The sequence below is a fragment of the Perna viridis genome, chromosome 3, assembly GCF_037379345.1.
Source record: "Perna viridis isolate PV_CMFRI_1.1 ecotype Kerala chromosome 3, ASM3737934v1, whole genome shotgun sequence".
In the NCBI taxonomy this organism is placed as follows: domain Eukaryota; kingdom Metazoa; phylum Mollusca; class Bivalvia; order Mytilida; family Mytilidae; genus Perna; species Perna viridis.
The window spans coordinates 13,878,713-13,896,521 of NC_142447.1; the positions used below are offsets into that span (position 1 = coordinate 13,878,713).

General features: G+C 36.2%; 1 protein-coding gene and 1 long non-coding RNA gene across 7 annotated transcripts; both read left to right on the forward strand.

Moving 5' to 3' along the window:
- Positions 1-154: 154 nt before the first annotated feature.
- On the forward strand, positions 155-4,622 carry LOC148621097 (uncharacterized). 2 transcript variants are annotated; one of them, XR_015921086.1, is made up of 2 exons: positions 155-829; positions 4,525-4,622. It is a non-coding gene; the product is annotated as an uncharacterized LOC148621097 (long non-coding RNA). The 2 variants fall into 2 exon arrangements; XR_015921087.1 differs by lacking the exon at positions 155-829 and adding an exon at positions 846-1,399.
- A 931-nt stretch (positions 4,623-5,553) lies between these two features.
- On the forward strand, positions 5,554-9,675 carry LOC148621098 (uncharacterized). Of its 5 annotated transcripts, none has more exons than XM_088575142.1 (2): positions 5,554-5,751; positions 8,287-9,675. In XM_088575142.1, exon 2 carries the CDS (start codon positions 8,289-8,291, stop codon positions 9,576-9,578), a length of 1,290 nt encoding a protein of 429 aa, XP_088431268.1. In that variant the 5' UTR covers positions 5,554-5,751; positions 8,287-8,288; the 3' UTR covers positions 9,579-9,675. The 5 variants fall into 5 exon arrangements, with proteins under 5 accessions (XP_088431268.1, XP_088431263.1, XP_088431266.1 ...); XM_088575137.1 differs by having other exon boundaries at positions 5,554-5,584; XM_088575140.1 differs by lacking the exon at positions 5,554-5,751 and adding an exon at positions 6,796-7,338.
- Positions 9,676-17,809: the final 8,134 nt, after the last annotated feature.

A 17,809-nucleotide genomic window follows, 5' to 3' on the forward strand; every position in this document is an offset into this window, starting at 1 on the left:
TTGTGTTTTTTGTAGAAGGTTTGGAATTGTCTCAAACTACGATTTTCAGGTTCATTTGTATTCACCTTAATGTGTCACTTACCTTTTGGTGGAATATATGTCCATATGTGAGTACACGAAACTCAAATTCAAACGACCCCTCCAATGTGACAGCATGGTTTTTCACAAAATACCGTTCGGAAGTCTGATTTTAGTTAAAAAGTCATGTAAAAGTCCGAGAATTCCGAACGTCTGTTTCCACCGGCTGCTAAATTTAAGTTTGAAGGAAACGGAAGACAGCATGATTTTAATTCGGCACGTCTTGAGGAGATTGAGAAGTGTAAGTCCTTATTAGAGCGCGGTTCGATAAATTCAGCTTCGAATATCTTAGGTGACTCAGAGAAAGCACTGAAGGAAAGAAATAAGATTATTAGCATTGCTGACAAATACGGATGGGATGTAGTAGAGGAATATGTCGATGATCCTCTTACTGATAACTCGGAGGATGCTACACGGTTGAAACAGGCAGAATATAGGGCCAAGATAAAAAGGAAGGAAAAGGCAGTAAGTCAGGCACGCCAGGCTAACACCCCATATTTCCGCAATGAATCGCTTAAAGATCAAGTACCCTTTCACTCTCAGTCTGATCTTTTTCGTAGGTCTAGCACAACATATTCAGGACAAGTATCTAACAGGAGCACAACTGCCACTTCAGGCAAGAACGTCTACTCACAGTCAGAATATTACGGTGACAAGAAAGGAGACACCAGATGTTTTTATTGCAACGCAGTTGGACACTGTCCTAGAAAATCGTCAAAGTTCCCAGCAGGAAAGCAGCAGCACTGAATCAGTTAAGTATAATTTACCTAGTTACTTTAATAAAAAATATTATGATTTTGAAAATAATACTGATTCATCTTTAAAAAAAACTTTTTATGTGGGCAGTCTGAACGACCATTATTTGTTTTTGGAAAGATACTTTACAAGCTAATCAATTTGTTTTAAACGTCATCTCAAGTGGTTATCTTTTACCGTTATTTACAAATCCTTTACCTGCTAATTTGAATAACAGTGCTTCCGCTTATAAACACTCTTTATTTGTAGAGCAAGCTATCAATAAACTTTTAAAAACTGGCGCGGTAATCGAGTGTCAAGGTGAAATTCCATTTATCGTTAATCCTTTATCGGTGTCAGTTAATCAATCAGGTAAAGGACGCCTTATTTTGGATTTACGATGGGTTAATCAGTATTTAGATAAGCGAAAATTTCAATTTTAAGGAGTAACTGAAGCATTACAATATATTTATGAAGATGGATTGATGATTAAATTCGATATTTCTAGTGCATATCATCACATTACCATTCATAAGGATCATCAATCTTTTCTCGGATTTTCATGGAAATTTCAAGACATTATAAGGTATTTTTGTTTTTCTGTCTTGCCCTTTGGCCTTTCTACTGTACCACGTTTTTTCTAAGGTGTTACGACCATTGGTTAAGTATTGGCGTTCACAAGGTTTACGGGTTGTTCTTTACCTCGATGATGGTTTGGGAATAGAAGCTGATCAAAAGGCATGCGAGAATTTATCTTTTACTTCAAAGCATGATCTCAAAGCGGCTGGATTCTTCGTTAATGAGGAAAAAAGTGTCTGGCAGCCTACTAAATGTTTATCTTGGTTAGGTTTTGTATCGAACCTGAATAAATGTACTTTAGAAATTACTGTTGACAAGATCATTCGTTTTAAGGAAGATATTTTAGCTTTGAAAAAGCACACTTCAACTCCTAGGCGTTTAGCTAAAATCACAGGCAAAATTATTTCTTTTATGCCTAGTTTAGGTAACATTTGTAGAATTATGAGCAGAAATATGATGATGATAATCGCATCTAGTAATAACTGGGAAGAAAAAATTTATTCAACTCCAAATGCGCAGATAGAAATTGATTTCTGGTTAGAAAATTGTGACGCTTTGCCTAAAAAGTGCATGACTGATAAAATACGTTTGCCTGAAAGAATTATTTATACAGATACAAGTGGCTTTGCTTGCGCTGGTTATACGGTAGAAACTACCAGGAAAATCGTTCATAAAATGTGGTCTTCTGAAGAAGGTTCTAAAAGTTCAACTTTTCGAGAGTTAAAAGCGGTGCATATTACAATATTGTCTTTAATTCATAGTTTGAATAATCGTTTAGTTAAGATTTATACAGACAATCAAAATGTAGTCAAAATTATTAAAGCTGGCAGCATGAAGGGTGAATTACAAGACATAGCGATTGATATTTTTAATATTTGTATTCATCATAAGATTTCTTTAGAAGTAGAATGGATTCCGAGATCCGAGAACACGTTAGCTGATTTTTACAGTGAAATTTTTGATTACGATGATTGGTCCGTTTCAGATCTATATTTTGATTTCTTCAATAAATTATGGGGACCCCTTACTTGTGATTTATTTGCTGACGTTAACAATAAAAAGTTATCCAATATCTTTTCGCCTCATTGGTGTCCTGGAACGAAAGGCGTAGATGCCTTTGCTTTTGATTGGTCAGAGTTTAATAATTGGATTGTCCCACCTGTTAAACTAGTAACCAGGTGTATTAAACATTTACAAGTATGTAAAGGTCAAGGTACAATGGTTATACCAAAATGGACTTCAGCATGTTTTTGGCCTTTAATTTGGTCTCATAAAAGTTCTAAATTTAAAGATTTCGTTAAGCAGTTTTATGAGTACGAGAAACCTACGGGATTTTTTCAGAAAGGATCGGACTTGAATAGCATTTTCTTATCAGAGCCGCTTACATTTAATGTGTTAGTTTTACTTTGTCATTTAGTAGTCAGAATGATATTAAACCTGTGATGGGCAAATGATTAAGACCTGTGATGGGCAAATGATTAAGACCTGTGATGGTTAAACAATTTAGACCTGTGATAGGTAAACGATTTAGACCTGTGATGGGTTTGCGATGACAATATCAATAACAAAACCTGTTTTGGGTATAGAAATCAGTCCTGTTATGGGAGTGAAAATATTTCACGACATGTGCTGATATTCATAATATATTTTATATGCTTGTGTATTCATATATATGTATATATATTTTTTGTGTATATGTTTATAAATCCATGTTAAATTTCGTTTTTACATATCTTTGAATTTGTTTATTTTTAATCTCATTACAGAAAAAGTTACAATTTTCTCACTGGAAAGATTTAAAGTCCTTTGATAATTCTGACCTACTTAGTCTCGCAGAAAAACTCCCTGAAATTGTACAGTCTAGCAAAAGCAAAAATACTATTAAATCTTATAATTATGCATTTAAGAAATTTTCGAATTGGTGTCAAGGTCATCAACTTTGCCCTTTACCAGCGAACGTAACAACTATAGCAGTGTATTTGTCGTACCTGATTCAACAAGAAGTATCCGCTTCAGTTTTTCAGACTGCTTTTTACGCTATCAAATGGGAACATAATTTTAATTTATATAATTCTGTTTTTGACGATAAATTTTTGACTTTAGTTTTAGAAGGAGGTTTGCGTATTTTATGCAGACCAAGTAATAAAAAAGATCCTATAACTCCAGACATTTTGCAAAGACTGGTTGATCATTTTGGTGATTTACAAAGACTTCCTGACCTGAGAATTTGTGCTTTGATGTTGATTGGTTATGCTGGTTTTTTACGTTTCAACGAAATTTCTAACCTTAAAACTTCAAACTTACAAATGTTGGATTCACATATTGAAATTCAGATTGAAAGTAGTAAAACTGATGTTTATAGACAAGGGAACAAAGTTGCAATAGCAAGAACTAACACTAAATTATGTCCAGTGAACATGCTCGAGAAATATATGGAAGTTGCAAATATTACAACGAATTAAGATACGTTTATTGTCAGACCAATTACTTTCCTCAAGTCAAAAAATCTGTACGTTTTGAGTAGAATTAATAAGCCTATATCTTATACTAGAGCGAGGGAAATTATGTTAGAGGCTTTGTCGAAAATCGGAATTGACACTAAAAAATTTGGTTTGCATAGTTTACGAAGTGGAGGTGTTACTCAAGCAGCCCAGAATTGAATATCTGAGAGATTATTAAAAACTCATGGTAGATGGAAGTCTGATTTATCAAAAGACGGGTATATTAAGGACAGTTTAGATAATCGGTTATCGATTTCAAAAAGTTTAAATTTTTGAATTATTTTTGTTCAGCTCTGTTTATTGTAGGGTGCCTTTGTATTGTCGAATTGCTTTGGCGTGCCTCTCCTCCTATATTAGTCTTTTAACTTGCCCTTATAAAATGGAAATGATTTATGTTCGGACGAACGTAGTGAGGAAGAACATGATTATATTTCCTTTTGTTTTATTGGGTATGCGGGCGGAGTATTATGAGTAATTCGGTTATAGTTTGGGTATTTAATGTCTGTTTGTATCATTTAAAGTTATCGAGTTCACACCAAACCGGTCCGACAAGTTTATTTAATAATGTTGTTTTGTAAGTTAATTTGTATGAATCAATTCTAATGATGTTCATACAATTTATATTTTCTAGACTACTACGACATGACAGGATGATGGTCGCCACTGACAAACTTGCAGCTTTGATTTTTCTTTTTAAATAAATTGCTTTGGTGTGCCTCTCCTCCTATATTAGTCTTTTTACTTGCCCTTATAAAATGGAAATGATTTATGTCCGGACGAACGTAGTGAGGGAGAACATAAGCAAATTTATAATTGGATTGTCCTATTTTTGTTGCATAAATTGTCAAGGGCATATTTTATGTTTGAAATTTTCATTGGTATTGTGCCAGACGAAAGATTCTGCGTTTTTGTTTGTTTTTTTTTTTTTTGTTCGAGAAAAAAGAAAGAATCAGTCTTTTTAAAATTAGACGTTGCGTATTTTTTTATGTTGGCAAGGCAGTCTAATTAAAATTATACCTTGCGTTTTTTTTTTAAAACAAATTATGTTCGCATATTTTCCTTCGGGAAAATAAATAAAAATCGGGGGGGGGGGAGGTGTTTGTGGGGGGCTATAATTTTAATTAGACTGAGAAGAATTAAAAACAAATACACTTCTCTACCTCAAAATGCTCGATATTATGGAACAGATGTGCAAATATTACAAAAGTATAACAATCTCCGTATCGCTCTATGGAAATGGTTTTATAGTAGCTTTTTCCCGACAAATCGTATACCCCTTGTGGAAAGCATGTTATCATACATGTAGGACACTTCCTACAAAGTCTTGGTTTTCGCTTCGTGATCCATCGACTGATGTGTATTTTGCCCTAAGATATTCATAGATAAAGTGTGATGTTCAAGACAATGTTGTTTTTTACCGTTTAAATGTACTTATGACGTTGTGAAAACAATACGATTTTTTGAAAAATGCCTTTTATCGCTTCATTAGGAATTTCCAATTTCCAAAAATCAATTTCTAGAAAATCTTCCTAAATTATGGGAATTCCCAGAGCTATAAATAAATTATTACGCGCGTTAGATATCTTTAGATTGATTGCGTTATATTTCTAATAATAGATACATATTACCTATATATATATACGTGTAGCCCTGCTAGTTTGTATAAATACACTGGAAGCAACTCATTTACGGTAAGTGTTTATGAATTCGGCAGAAAATTTTACATACTGAATATTACAGGTCACCTATATATCACTCCAACTGCCACCCGCTCCGGGTCGTTTTTGGACATTTTGAACTACATTTCTAGTGTATTTCGAGTAGGGATGTGATATAATACACGATATATATCACAGGGGTAAATGATAAACCATAGGATTTAAACAATTATTAATTATAATTAATATATACAAAAATATATACAACGTATATTTACCTAAATATGTGATATACTGTAACTAAATACATGCGGGTAATACGAACATTTTTAAAGCTAAAAGCAAATAAATAAATAAATAAATAAATAAATAAAATAAATAAATAAATACATAAATAAATACATAAACTAAACAAATTAAATAATTGCAAATTAATCTCACTTTAACAGGGACACCGGGGCGCTTGACAAAACATGATTGCCTTCTATGAAAAACTTTGTAAACACCAAAATAAATGTAAAGTGTTGGATAACTGTAATATTTTGTTATAGAATGTAAGATTTAATATTAATTGATAAATGGATGTTGTTTGCATTTCTAGTTCATATTAAAGCCAGACGAAAGAATGAAATATCGTTTTTTTTTATATTGTTATTTTTCTTTCAATGCGTAGTGGCCGACCGCTCTGCAGTATGCGTGTTTTATAAATAGGTATAATTTTTAAAAAGACCAACACATAGGATTGCAACTCCGTCACTACAAATATTTGGTAGCACACAAGCCTTTTCAATACACATGTACATGTATATGTAACTATAAGCAAGTTAAGAAAACTACATTGTAGTTTACGTATTTCCATTAAAGTACATGTAATGTAATAAATGATTATTATAGCATAAACTGCTGAAAAATAACTATGTTCAACATAGATCTGCTTTAAGGTTCATCATTATCTTTCGACACATATGATCCCTATTTCAACACTAATTCCCATCTGACTACAGACGCATCATTGTATTTAGAAAATTTTTAAAACATAGCATCCCCTAGATATGAAAAAGTTACATGTAAAATTATATAAATAACTGATCTGACTTTTGCAGGGTTAATTTTTTTCAATTATGCATAGAGTGCAAAAAAAATCAAAAATCAAAAAATAAACACATGAGATTTACCCGATATGGTCCACTAAGTTACACACTAGTTTAAATCCACCTATTGCGTATAGGTGGCTACTGTCCTCCTATTGACCAGCAAGTCACTGTCAGGGGAGGATTCAGGCGTGCGCCACCGTTAAAATTTGGAAAGCATGTTTTGTCAGGGGTAGATTTAGGCTGTTATGTTACAGATTGAAACTTTTAAATTAATTTCTCGCTAATTTTACGACAAAAGATATCTACATTGCACCCACTCTAGAAGAATATTTAAAAAAATTAACCTCAAATAATGTTTTAACTGTGCGCACCCACCTAATCTAAAATCCTGGATCAGCCCCTGACTGTGAATTGAGTTTACCTTAAATACACAGGGAGCAGCTCAAAACATCAAAACACAGTTCATTTTAGGACTCTCTGCAGAATTGATAAAATTAAAACAGCAAAAGTCAGACCTGTTTTTGATAAACTGTTACATAAAATGAATGCATCTTCCTCATGTCTAGGGGATGCTATGCCTTATTCTTCTAGATACACAGGCTTGTCTGTAGTCAGACGGACATTAGTGGTGAAATTGAGGCCATGTTTGTCGGAAAGTGATGATGAACCTTAATATACCTTTGTTCTTGAAATGTAATTTTGAATTTACTTTAAGTACATGTATTTAATTTTAACAACTCAATATTACTGGGATTTCCCAGAACTATTAATAAATTCTTAGGCTATATCTAATTATCGATACAAACATGTCTAAACATGTATTACTTAGTTTATATAATAACTCGAATTCGCCAACTATATATTATTCATATACACTGGATGCAACATAACGCAACCTTATTTTGGTAAGTGTTTATTGTAAAAAATATAATTAGTACGGAATATGGCAAAAATTTAAGTTTCATCCTAACTCTCCTACAAAATTCGGCTCGCTAATTTTTACCACAAATTTCCCTTTAGGTACAAACTTGTGTATCTAAAATTTATCCCTTAGATTATAATATGGAATTAAATCAAAACAGACCTAACTTTGCTAATGCAGAATCGGCCTGAGTAATGTCTACAAAATTCGTAACCTACACCGTGATATTTTTTTGTTAAGCTATACTTGATATGTGCCAACAAATATATAACGATGACACAGGTCCAGACGTCTATGCGTCATGGTGTTATCGCAATACCTCTTTAACTATTGAACATAATAAAACACGTACGTAAAGCAGCAATCATTCGATTTTCCAGGTAAGGAGATTATGGTTTTTCATAGCGGATCACTTTTTTCTAAAATTTGGAAAGTTCCAAAACATTTTTTTCCCCATAAGAATACAAAGTTCCCGTCCCCGAAAATGAAATGGGTGCTGTCTAGCATGGTATGTAGTAAGGAATAATATGAGTTGTGTATATTAACAATAAGCTCTTTATTTTCGTGATTTTGTGGAATATTTTTTTGACACCCTTTTGAACTGAATTTCTACTGAAGAATCTTGTCCATCGCAGTTCACCTTAAATACTTGATAAAATTTCACTAAAAGTTTTGAAATCATATACATCGTAGTCAAAATAAAGTTCATTATTTTTCAGGAATGGCGACCCAGGAAGTTGATTTTTTCAAGAAAGACACTCCACATGGACTTGTAAAAAGATTCATTTGGAAACAACACATAGATGCATTTATAGCTAAAACACAGAATTCTGGGTATGAGACCGTAGTGTTTGATGGATTTTCCGGACCCGGGCGATACGGGGAGGAAGACGAATGGCCGATTGAAAGAGAAAGATATGGATCTTCATTAATTTCCTTGAGAGCAGCTATTGATTTTCATATTTTAAAAAAGAAACTGCAATTAAAATTCGATCCTTCAGTTCCAATTACTGAACTAAGAGAAAAAGCAGAAGATGAAATAAGGAAACAATTTAGGTGTAGCACAATTAAACTTTATCTCGTTGAGAAAAAAAGGAACAATTTTGAAAAACTAGTGCGAAATGCCGCGGCCATATTTGATAAATATGGAATACCAGTAGCCATATTTTGGTCCGATACTAAACAAATGACTCTGGTCAGTTTGGACGATAAAATTCCTGTTGGTTGCGAACTATTTAACGCAAGTTTTCAGGTTGTAAAACCTCCTAGTATTACTCCAAATCGCTGTATGGCATCATGTCTTGACCCATACGGATTCACCCAGATACCACTGGACACAGTCAAATTATTTGTTGGAAACAATAAGGAAGTGTACATTACTTTGATGTCACAGTTTTTCAACAGGTTTAAATCTCAAGATAAAGTAAAAAATGGAGTGGAGGAGCTTTTTGGGTTAAGGCATCAAGATGTTATGGATAAACTGAAAAGCTACTCTGATGAGAACATTCAGAACGTTGCTAACTTATTTGAAGATGTATTGAAAGAAAAAGCTGGTGCTAGATTTAGTTTGTCGTTTGAAATGTGCAATAAAGGAAACGTACCTTTGTATCACTTGATTTTTGCTTCGAACCATAAAAAAGGTTTTGAAGCTATGAAGGAAGCAATGAACAACGGAACCCAAAGTAAAGACAAGTTTAGTCTTTCAGATTATAACATTCTAAAAAAAGACCAGAAATTGAATTTAAAAAATGGTCAAGTTGATGCAGATGTGGCAGTCACAATCTTCGAGAGGTTTAAAGGAAAGACGAATGTACCTATCAATAGTGTTCATGATTTCATTCTTCACGAAACAATTCATGTTTGGAGAAAAAAATGCCTGAAGATTTTAGAAAAAAATGGACGCATTACCAAAGTTGATAGTGACAGACAGAAGAGATTTACTTATCCCGACAACTGCAGATTCGATTTTTCAAGTGATTCAGAAACTGAGTGTGCTAGTACAATCCTTTAGACTTATATATATATTAATTTTAAGTACTTATGATATTAATTCTGTAACATCATGTGTTTGTATACATCATGTAAATTTTCATTAAAGATTAATTGTACTTGTCGTATTCAGTGCATCATATTAAACCATACTTTGATCCTTACGAAATAATCGAAACTTCTTTTTATCAGAAAGCATGCCCATTGAATACCAGTTTTCATGATATACCAGTAGGGTTTTATCATTTCATAACAAGAGACATCCCTCGTTGTATGGTGTCATGTATTTTTGCATAATTACGTTAAACATTTCATTAAAATACGCTAATCTCATTGAATATTCGGCTTTACAAGTGATGTTTCATGAGTCCATGAAACTAATCTTCGAACTACATTGTATTTATATAGGCCAAGCCCACACTTTTTATAAGTAGACCACTGTGTATTTCCTACATATATTTTCTAGATTCATCTGAAACGTAGTAGAAATGAAAGAAGAGTAACAATTCAATGGAATTATAAGAATCGAATGTTTCTTTTTGGTGTTTTTTCGGCATGTAAAAGCGTTGACCGGTCGCACATTTTGGACATGAAGCGCTAGCGCACCACCTTGAAAATTAGCTAAGGTCAACGCTTTACATATGCAACACGCCGGTCAAAAATGAAACATTTAATCAATTCTTAAGTACAAACTAAGTGGACAGACTCAAACTAACGACGGATTCTGGCACTTTGAAAAGGAGGGGTGCCAGCGGCGGTTTTTTAGGAAAGGGGGTGCTTGGACATTATTAACCATTTTTTTTGTCGATTTTCCTATAAAAAGGAGGGGTGTATACCCCTGCATCCGCCCCACCCACCACTGCAAACTGTTGGTTTTAACCAAAGTACTGAAATTTCTCTGTCAATATATTAAAAAAACGATAACAAATATGAACTTATATGAATATAAGACTTCGGATTACCAGACGTTTTGGACAGGCTTAACAACTATTCGAGAGTAACATTCAGAATAATTCATGGGGATATGGAGTTGTTCTCCGTAGGACAATTGCGATAATATTATGGAAACAAGGAGAGACAAATATCGAGGAAAGTTTTTTTTTTTTTTTTTTTAATCGAAACTAATTTTTATAACGAACAATTTCTGTATTTACATGGAGGGGTGGTAATGATAAAGATGCCTGTGTTCATTTACTACATATCGCTTTCTCAAAGAAGAAAATAAAAATGATAACTTCAATTTCATGTTTGGAGAATATTAATGTATGCATTTTTCTTATGTCCGTAGTGACAGACAGACTGAGGATATTTTCGTCCAGACAAACATTTTTTTTATTTCCAGAGAGAAATTTCAGCTATATTCATGCGATAAACATCAAGTGGATGATAAAATGATAATGAAATGATGATGAAATGAAAATGGGATGGGACACAAGGACAGTGGGGTCGACTAATTTTGATTGCCATTGGAAAAAGGGGCATGGGTAAGGTCGGGCAATTTAGCCTCCTGTGGCGGAGCCCAAAGGTTCCTACCCCTATCGAATACCACAGCAGGGTTCTTTAACGTGCGAGGAACGTGGCATCTTTCCCAACACGGTGCACCACTATGGTTTGCGGTCAGGTTTTCCGTATTATAGCCTGACAACCCCAGCATGTAACACGCCAGGGGTACCCATTCCACCACCTGGGGCTTTATCCAATACCCTATGAAACAAGTCAAAATTTGGTAAGAATCTGTAATTCTTTGAAGTAACAAGACGAAAAAAAAAATGTTTTGGAGATATTAGCAAAAAACCTGGTCTTCCCACCCCCTTCAATCAGTTTAGTGACAGCGGTCATGTTTGTCGACGGTTAAAAAATCCCTACATCATCTCTAGGGATATAATTCTATAAAATATTTATTGCAAGTTTTGTTTATGTAGATTTTTAGCTCTTATGGCCCTTGTGGACAACTTTGGAGACTGCTAGACTGACCAAAATGTATAGGGATGTTAGGCAAAATACATGGTTGATGATACTGCATCGCCATACTGAATTTTTCGTCAAATTTTACGGGAGTTATGGGACTTTGCATCTTTGTCACATGATGCAATGGGGCGGTGTCTTTCCATTTGATTATGAGGTATTTTAGTATCGATTCCACTTAGCATAAAACTAGCCTATGAGATAATACATGCATAATATAGGTGTCCCCACCTTACTTCTTCTATTCTTGATTGCCCCGTGCAGGTCCGGGTGTTAAAAGAATAGGCCTACAACAGCACTAAGCTTGTCGTAAAAGGCGACTAAATAGTGCTCAGAACCCTAGCCGGGGGCTAGGGCGCTTTGCCCACTGATCAACTGGGATGTGTGCCCCAGGTTGTGGAATGGGGTACCCCTGACGTGTTACATGCTGGGGTTGTCTAAGTGTGTCTATGTGTTTAAGTGCCTGATATTTTATAAAACATAATAATTGGCTGTTAGTTTTGGAAAGGCACCCCTGAGTTGTACTAAAACTCAGTAATTTTTTTCAGTATGTTACCATGGCTACTGTATTTTAAAAGAATTATCACTAAATTATTTATAAATGACTTGAACCTCCACACACCAAGGATTTCAAAAGTATACACTTTATTATGACAAAACACTAGAAATTTCTGTGCGGACTGCCTCAAAACAGCTTTATTTCAACAAAATGAAACCAAACTTTCAGAAATGACCTAACTGTATTGTACTACCTAAAACTAGACATACAAAGATGATAGCTTCCGAAATGGAGTATTGCATACACCCATTGCGTCACAAATGAATTTAGTTGTCTCGCTTATGCCACAAACGTCAAGATTAAAACCAATACTTCGAAACGAGTGATAGTAATCCTAGTACGTGATACATTTCTTTTTGTTCGATTCTCCATCTTAATCAAATTAATTTTTGTGGCGCTCAAATTTTCCTTAGTTAATGTCTATGTGCATTTTGTGAATTTCACATTACGAATATATTGTGATACAGTACACCGCTACATTTGTAGGCGTAAACTTTTCCCATAAATTTGTTTTTTGTTGTGTATGTCTGTTTTCCATGTCTGGTCTTTGTTCCTGGATTGCATTCTTTTGATTACCGCTATAACCTTGGTTCCCTTGATTACTCTTTTGAACACTATGGGTACATATGTCCCGCTTTTGACACCTTTACACTGTCATCAAAGAGGCATAGCGTTAATCTTATTTTGCTGTCAACAATTGTTCACCATTATATTAAGATTGTTTGTTAGGGTTTAACGTCCGAGCAGCAATATTTCAGCTATATTCAGATGATGAACATGAAATTGATGATGAAATGAACATGAAATAATGATGATGAAATGAAAAAGGGATGGGACACAAGGACAATGGGGTCGACAGATTTTGATTGACACTGGAAATAGGGAGAGGTGGGTAGAGTCGGGCAATTTAGCCTCTTGTGGCCGAGCCCTATGGTTTCTACTCCGGGAGTATACCACAGTAGGGTTATTAAATGTGCGAGGAACGTGGCATCTTTCCCAACACGGTGCACCACTATGGTTTGCGGTCAGGTTTTCCGTATTATAGCCTGACAACCCCAGCCTGTAACACGCCAGGGGTACCCCGTTCCACCACCTGGGGCACACAACCCAGTCGCTCTATGGGAAGAGCGCCCTAGCCTCCGGCTAAGGTTCTGAGCACTATTTAGTCGCCTTTTACGACAAGCTTAGCGCTGCTGCAGGCCTATTCATTTAACACCCAGACCTGCACGGGGCTTTTTATTAAGACGATGTTGTCTCTAAAAAGAGTACATGTATGACAATATAGAAGCCCCGTGCAGGTCCGGGTGTTAAATGAATAGGCTTGGCTTGTGTGCCCCAGATGGTGGAATGGGGTACCCCTGGTATGTTACATGCTGGGGTTGTCAGGCTATAATACGGATGTTTGTTTGTTGGGGTTTAACGTCCGAGCAGCAATATTTCAGCTATATTCAGACGATGAACATGAAATGGATGATAAAATGAACATGAAATGAAAAAAAAAAAGGATGGGTCACAAGGACAATAGGGTCGAGAAATTTTGATTGCCAGTGGAAAAAGGGGGTGGGTGGGTAAGGTTGGGCAATTTAGCCTTCTGTTGTGGAGCCCAAAGGTTCCTACTCCTATCGAATACCACAGCAGGGTTCTTTAACGTGCGAGGAACGTGGCATCTTTCCCAACACGGTGCACCACTATGGTTTGCGGTCAGTTTTCCGTATTATAGCCTGACAACCCCAGCATGCAACACGCCAGGGGTACCCCATTCCACCACCTGGGGCACACATCCCAGTTGCTCTGTGGGCAGAGCGCCTAGCCCCCGGCTAGGTTTCTGAGCACTATTTAGTCGCCTTATACGACAAGCTTAGCGCTGCTGCAGGCCTATTCTTTTAACAACCGGACCTGCACGGGGCGGCTATAATACGGAAAACCTGACTGCAAACCATAGTTGTGCACTGTGTTGGGAAAGATGCCACGTTCCTCGCACGTTAAAGAACCCTTCTGTGGTATTCTCCCGGAGTAGGAACCATAGGGCTCCGCCACAGGAGGCTAAATTGCCCGACCCTACCCACCTCTCCCTATTTCCAGTGGCAATCAAAATTTGTCGATCCCATTGTCCTTGTGTCCCATCCCATTTTTCATTTCATCATCATTTCATGTTCATCGCCTGAATATAGCTGAAATATTGCTGCTCGGACGTTAAACCCCAACAAACATACATGTTTGTTTGTTTGTTTGTTGGGGTTTAACGTCCGAGCAGCAATATTTCAGCTATTTTCAGACAATGAATATGAAATGGATGATAAAATGAACATGAAATGTAAAAAAAAGGATGGGTCACAAGGATAATAGGGTCGACAAATTTTGATTGCCATTGGAAAAAGGGGGGTGGGTAAGGTCGGGCAATTTAGCCTCCTGTGGCGGAGCGCAAAGGTTCCTACTCCTATCGAATACCCCAGCAGGGTTCTTTAACGTGCGAGGAACGTAGCATCTTTCCCAACACGGTGCACCACTATGGTTTGCGGTCAGGTTTTCCGTATTATAGCCTGACAACTCCAGCATGTAACACGCCAGGGGTACCCCATTCCACCACCTGGGGCACACATCCCAGTTGCTCTGTGGGCAGAGCGCCTAGCCCCCGGCTAGGTTTCTGAGCACTATTTAGTCGCCTTATACGACAAGCTTAGCGCTGCTGCAGGCCTATTCTTTTAACACCCGGACCTGCTCGGGGACCAACAAACATACAAACATAAACATCTAGTGAACAAAGTTCAACTGGCCAAAGTCGTATCATGCTGCGATCGGTGAGGATTAATTGTCACGAGTTCGTTTTAAGGTATAATTGTCCTTACAACAGAGACAATATTAAAAAATAGCATGATCAAAACAGATGAACTGAAAATATTTCTCCGCTACTCAAGTTGTTATATATTCGTTGTCAAAATACCTTTAAAAAAAGCTTTAATATACAGCAACGTTACCCCGGCCAGGGTTCTGAGCACTATTTTACGACAAGCTTCGTGATGCTGCAGGCCTATTCTTTTGACACCCGGGCCAGCTCGGGGCATTGACAAGACAAAAACGGCGCACCAAAAAGTCATACAGTAGCACACCACAACGAATTATAATTATATAATTAAGGAAAAAAAGCACCGACAACACGAACAACTATAAAAACCAAGCTCAAGCTGGCGAACAATGAACCCGATCAAGCTAGCGAACAATACAAAGCGCGGGGAAACTCCAATATCTAAAAACCATACAACACAACAAACCCACGACGGACTTTTTATTTTATATTATTTATGCATCATTGGATTATTTCGTAATAAAAATTTATGACACTATTGTGTTTATGTACGTAATACTAATGCTACATTGAAACTGAGATTGAAAACTTTTGAAATATTTGTGGGAGAACGGTTCATATGCACACCCTGGAAATTTAGTGGTGAACTAACCGGTATGATGACTAACTAACCCTGAATGGCCTGTAAAAGCTTCGCCGTAGGAAATTTCTTATGACACCTTGAAGAGGGGTCCCCTATTTGACCTTTTTTGCCAAATTTGAATTCCATGTTTGGGAGAACGGTTCGTATGCACACCCTGAAAATTTGATGGTGAACTATTATGCCATTTGGGGTTAGGTAGTCTCACTAACGGTTAGTTCACCTCTAAATTTCTAGGATCCATGTATGAACAGTCTGAAGAAGTCTCGTTTAAAATTTGTCAGTTTATGTTACTCAGGGGACCCCTTTTGAAGTGGCTTTAAGCTTTTGTGGCAAATTAAGAGCTGAGTTTTCAATATTTTTGGGGAGTTAACCGCCCAATTTCTAGGATGTGCATATAAATCGAAACCCCAAAATCGGGACCCACCCAACACACACGTTATTTTTTCTCATTCTAGTCATGAATTAAATGTTTATAGAAATGCTTTTTGAGGAGTAAAATTTAACAGTGACGGATGATTATTTGTTTTTATTTCGTTTATTTTTTTCAACTTTCCCCCGTTTATATGTTTTTTGTTAGTGTGTTTTGACAAAAAGGGGGTGGAGTTTATTTTTGTATCTATATAGAAGTGGAATTGATTATTTTCAACATCATTCTTTCTTTGTGTAACTGATTTGTATTATAAAATAAAAGTTAACGGAGTTATCAATCTCAGATCTACGAATGAAGACACAAACCCAGTGTCCAAAATAAATTATATCAGTATGAAAACTACTTTCTAACGCCTATCGCCCCGTGCAGGTCCGGGTGTTAAAAGAATAGGCCTGCAGAAGCGCTAAGCTTGTCGTAAAAGGCGACTAAATAGTGCTCAGAACCCTAGCCGGGGGCTGGGGCGCTTTGCCCAAAGAGCAACTGGGATGTGTGCCCCAGGTGGTTGAATGGGGTACCCCTGGCGTGTTATATGCATGCTGGGGTTGGCAGGCTATAATACGGAAAACCTGACCGCAAACCATAGTGGTGCACCGTGTTGGGAAAAATGCCACGTTCATCGCACGTTAAAGAACCCTACGATGGTATTCTCCCGGAGTAGGAACCATAGGACTCCGCCACAGGAGGCTAAATTGCCCGACCCTACCCATCTCTCCCTATTTCCAGGGGCAATCACAATTTGTCGACCCCATTGTCCTTGTGTCCCATCCCTTTTTCATTTCATAATTTCATGTTCATTTTATCATCAATTTCATGTTCATTGTCTGAATATAGCTGAAATATTGCTGCTCGGACGTTAAACCCCAACAAACAAACAAACATTCTAACGCCTATCTAGGAAAAGCTAAATAACAAATGAGTTCAAGTTTTCAATCTGTTTTTACATGGCATATAAAACATTCAAAAATAGTTATTAGTAGACTCGACATTTTGTCGCCTTTAGATCCAGTCAGTCTAGAAATTGCATTCAAAGTTTTATTTTAAAAGTTTTTCATCTCAATTTCAACGAAACAATTTGAAATGCATTTGAAGTACGTGTATTAAAATAGTATAGTCAAATGATACATGTGAATGACACAGTCCGTTGTGGGTTTGTTATGTTTCATGGTTTTTAGGTATATTGAAGTTTTCCCGCGCTTTCTTCTTGTTCGTTAGCATGATCTGGCTTATTGTTCTCTAGCTTGAGCTTGGTCCTCTAAAGAGGGGTTACTTCAGATGCCCCGGAAGCATAAATAGTTTCTTGAAATCATTTATTACACATGAAAGTCATGTGTCGTATTGAAAACTGACATTACCCAAGTGCATACACAAATACAGCTCCTTTGTAAAACACAAACAGCATGAACAGCTGACATGTTTCATCCCGGTGGGGTTGTTGTCTGACATATTCGCCATATTCATTGTACTAATATAAAATGTGCATTCTGCAACCGAAAAGTACGGAATGAGAAAAAAATAAATAACATCAAAGCATCTACTGTTAATGACACATAGACATGTTTTCTCTCTCTACACGTTCCTTTGACATTTAAATCGCCACTTGACATTAAGAAATTTCGGAATTTATCGTCATTAATTTTATTTAAGAAAATATTACATGCATAGACATATTTAATTAAGAATGTATGTTTTTTGTAACCTTTAAACAAGTGTAATATAGCAACGTTTACTTTATACTGCCATTTGGATCGATATGTAAGCATTGTGAATTGAAACATAACTAAACGGAGCTCTTTGGGTCAAAAGAACTGATTTTGATCGGCTTACACAACTTTACTCACTCGCTCTCCCTTATT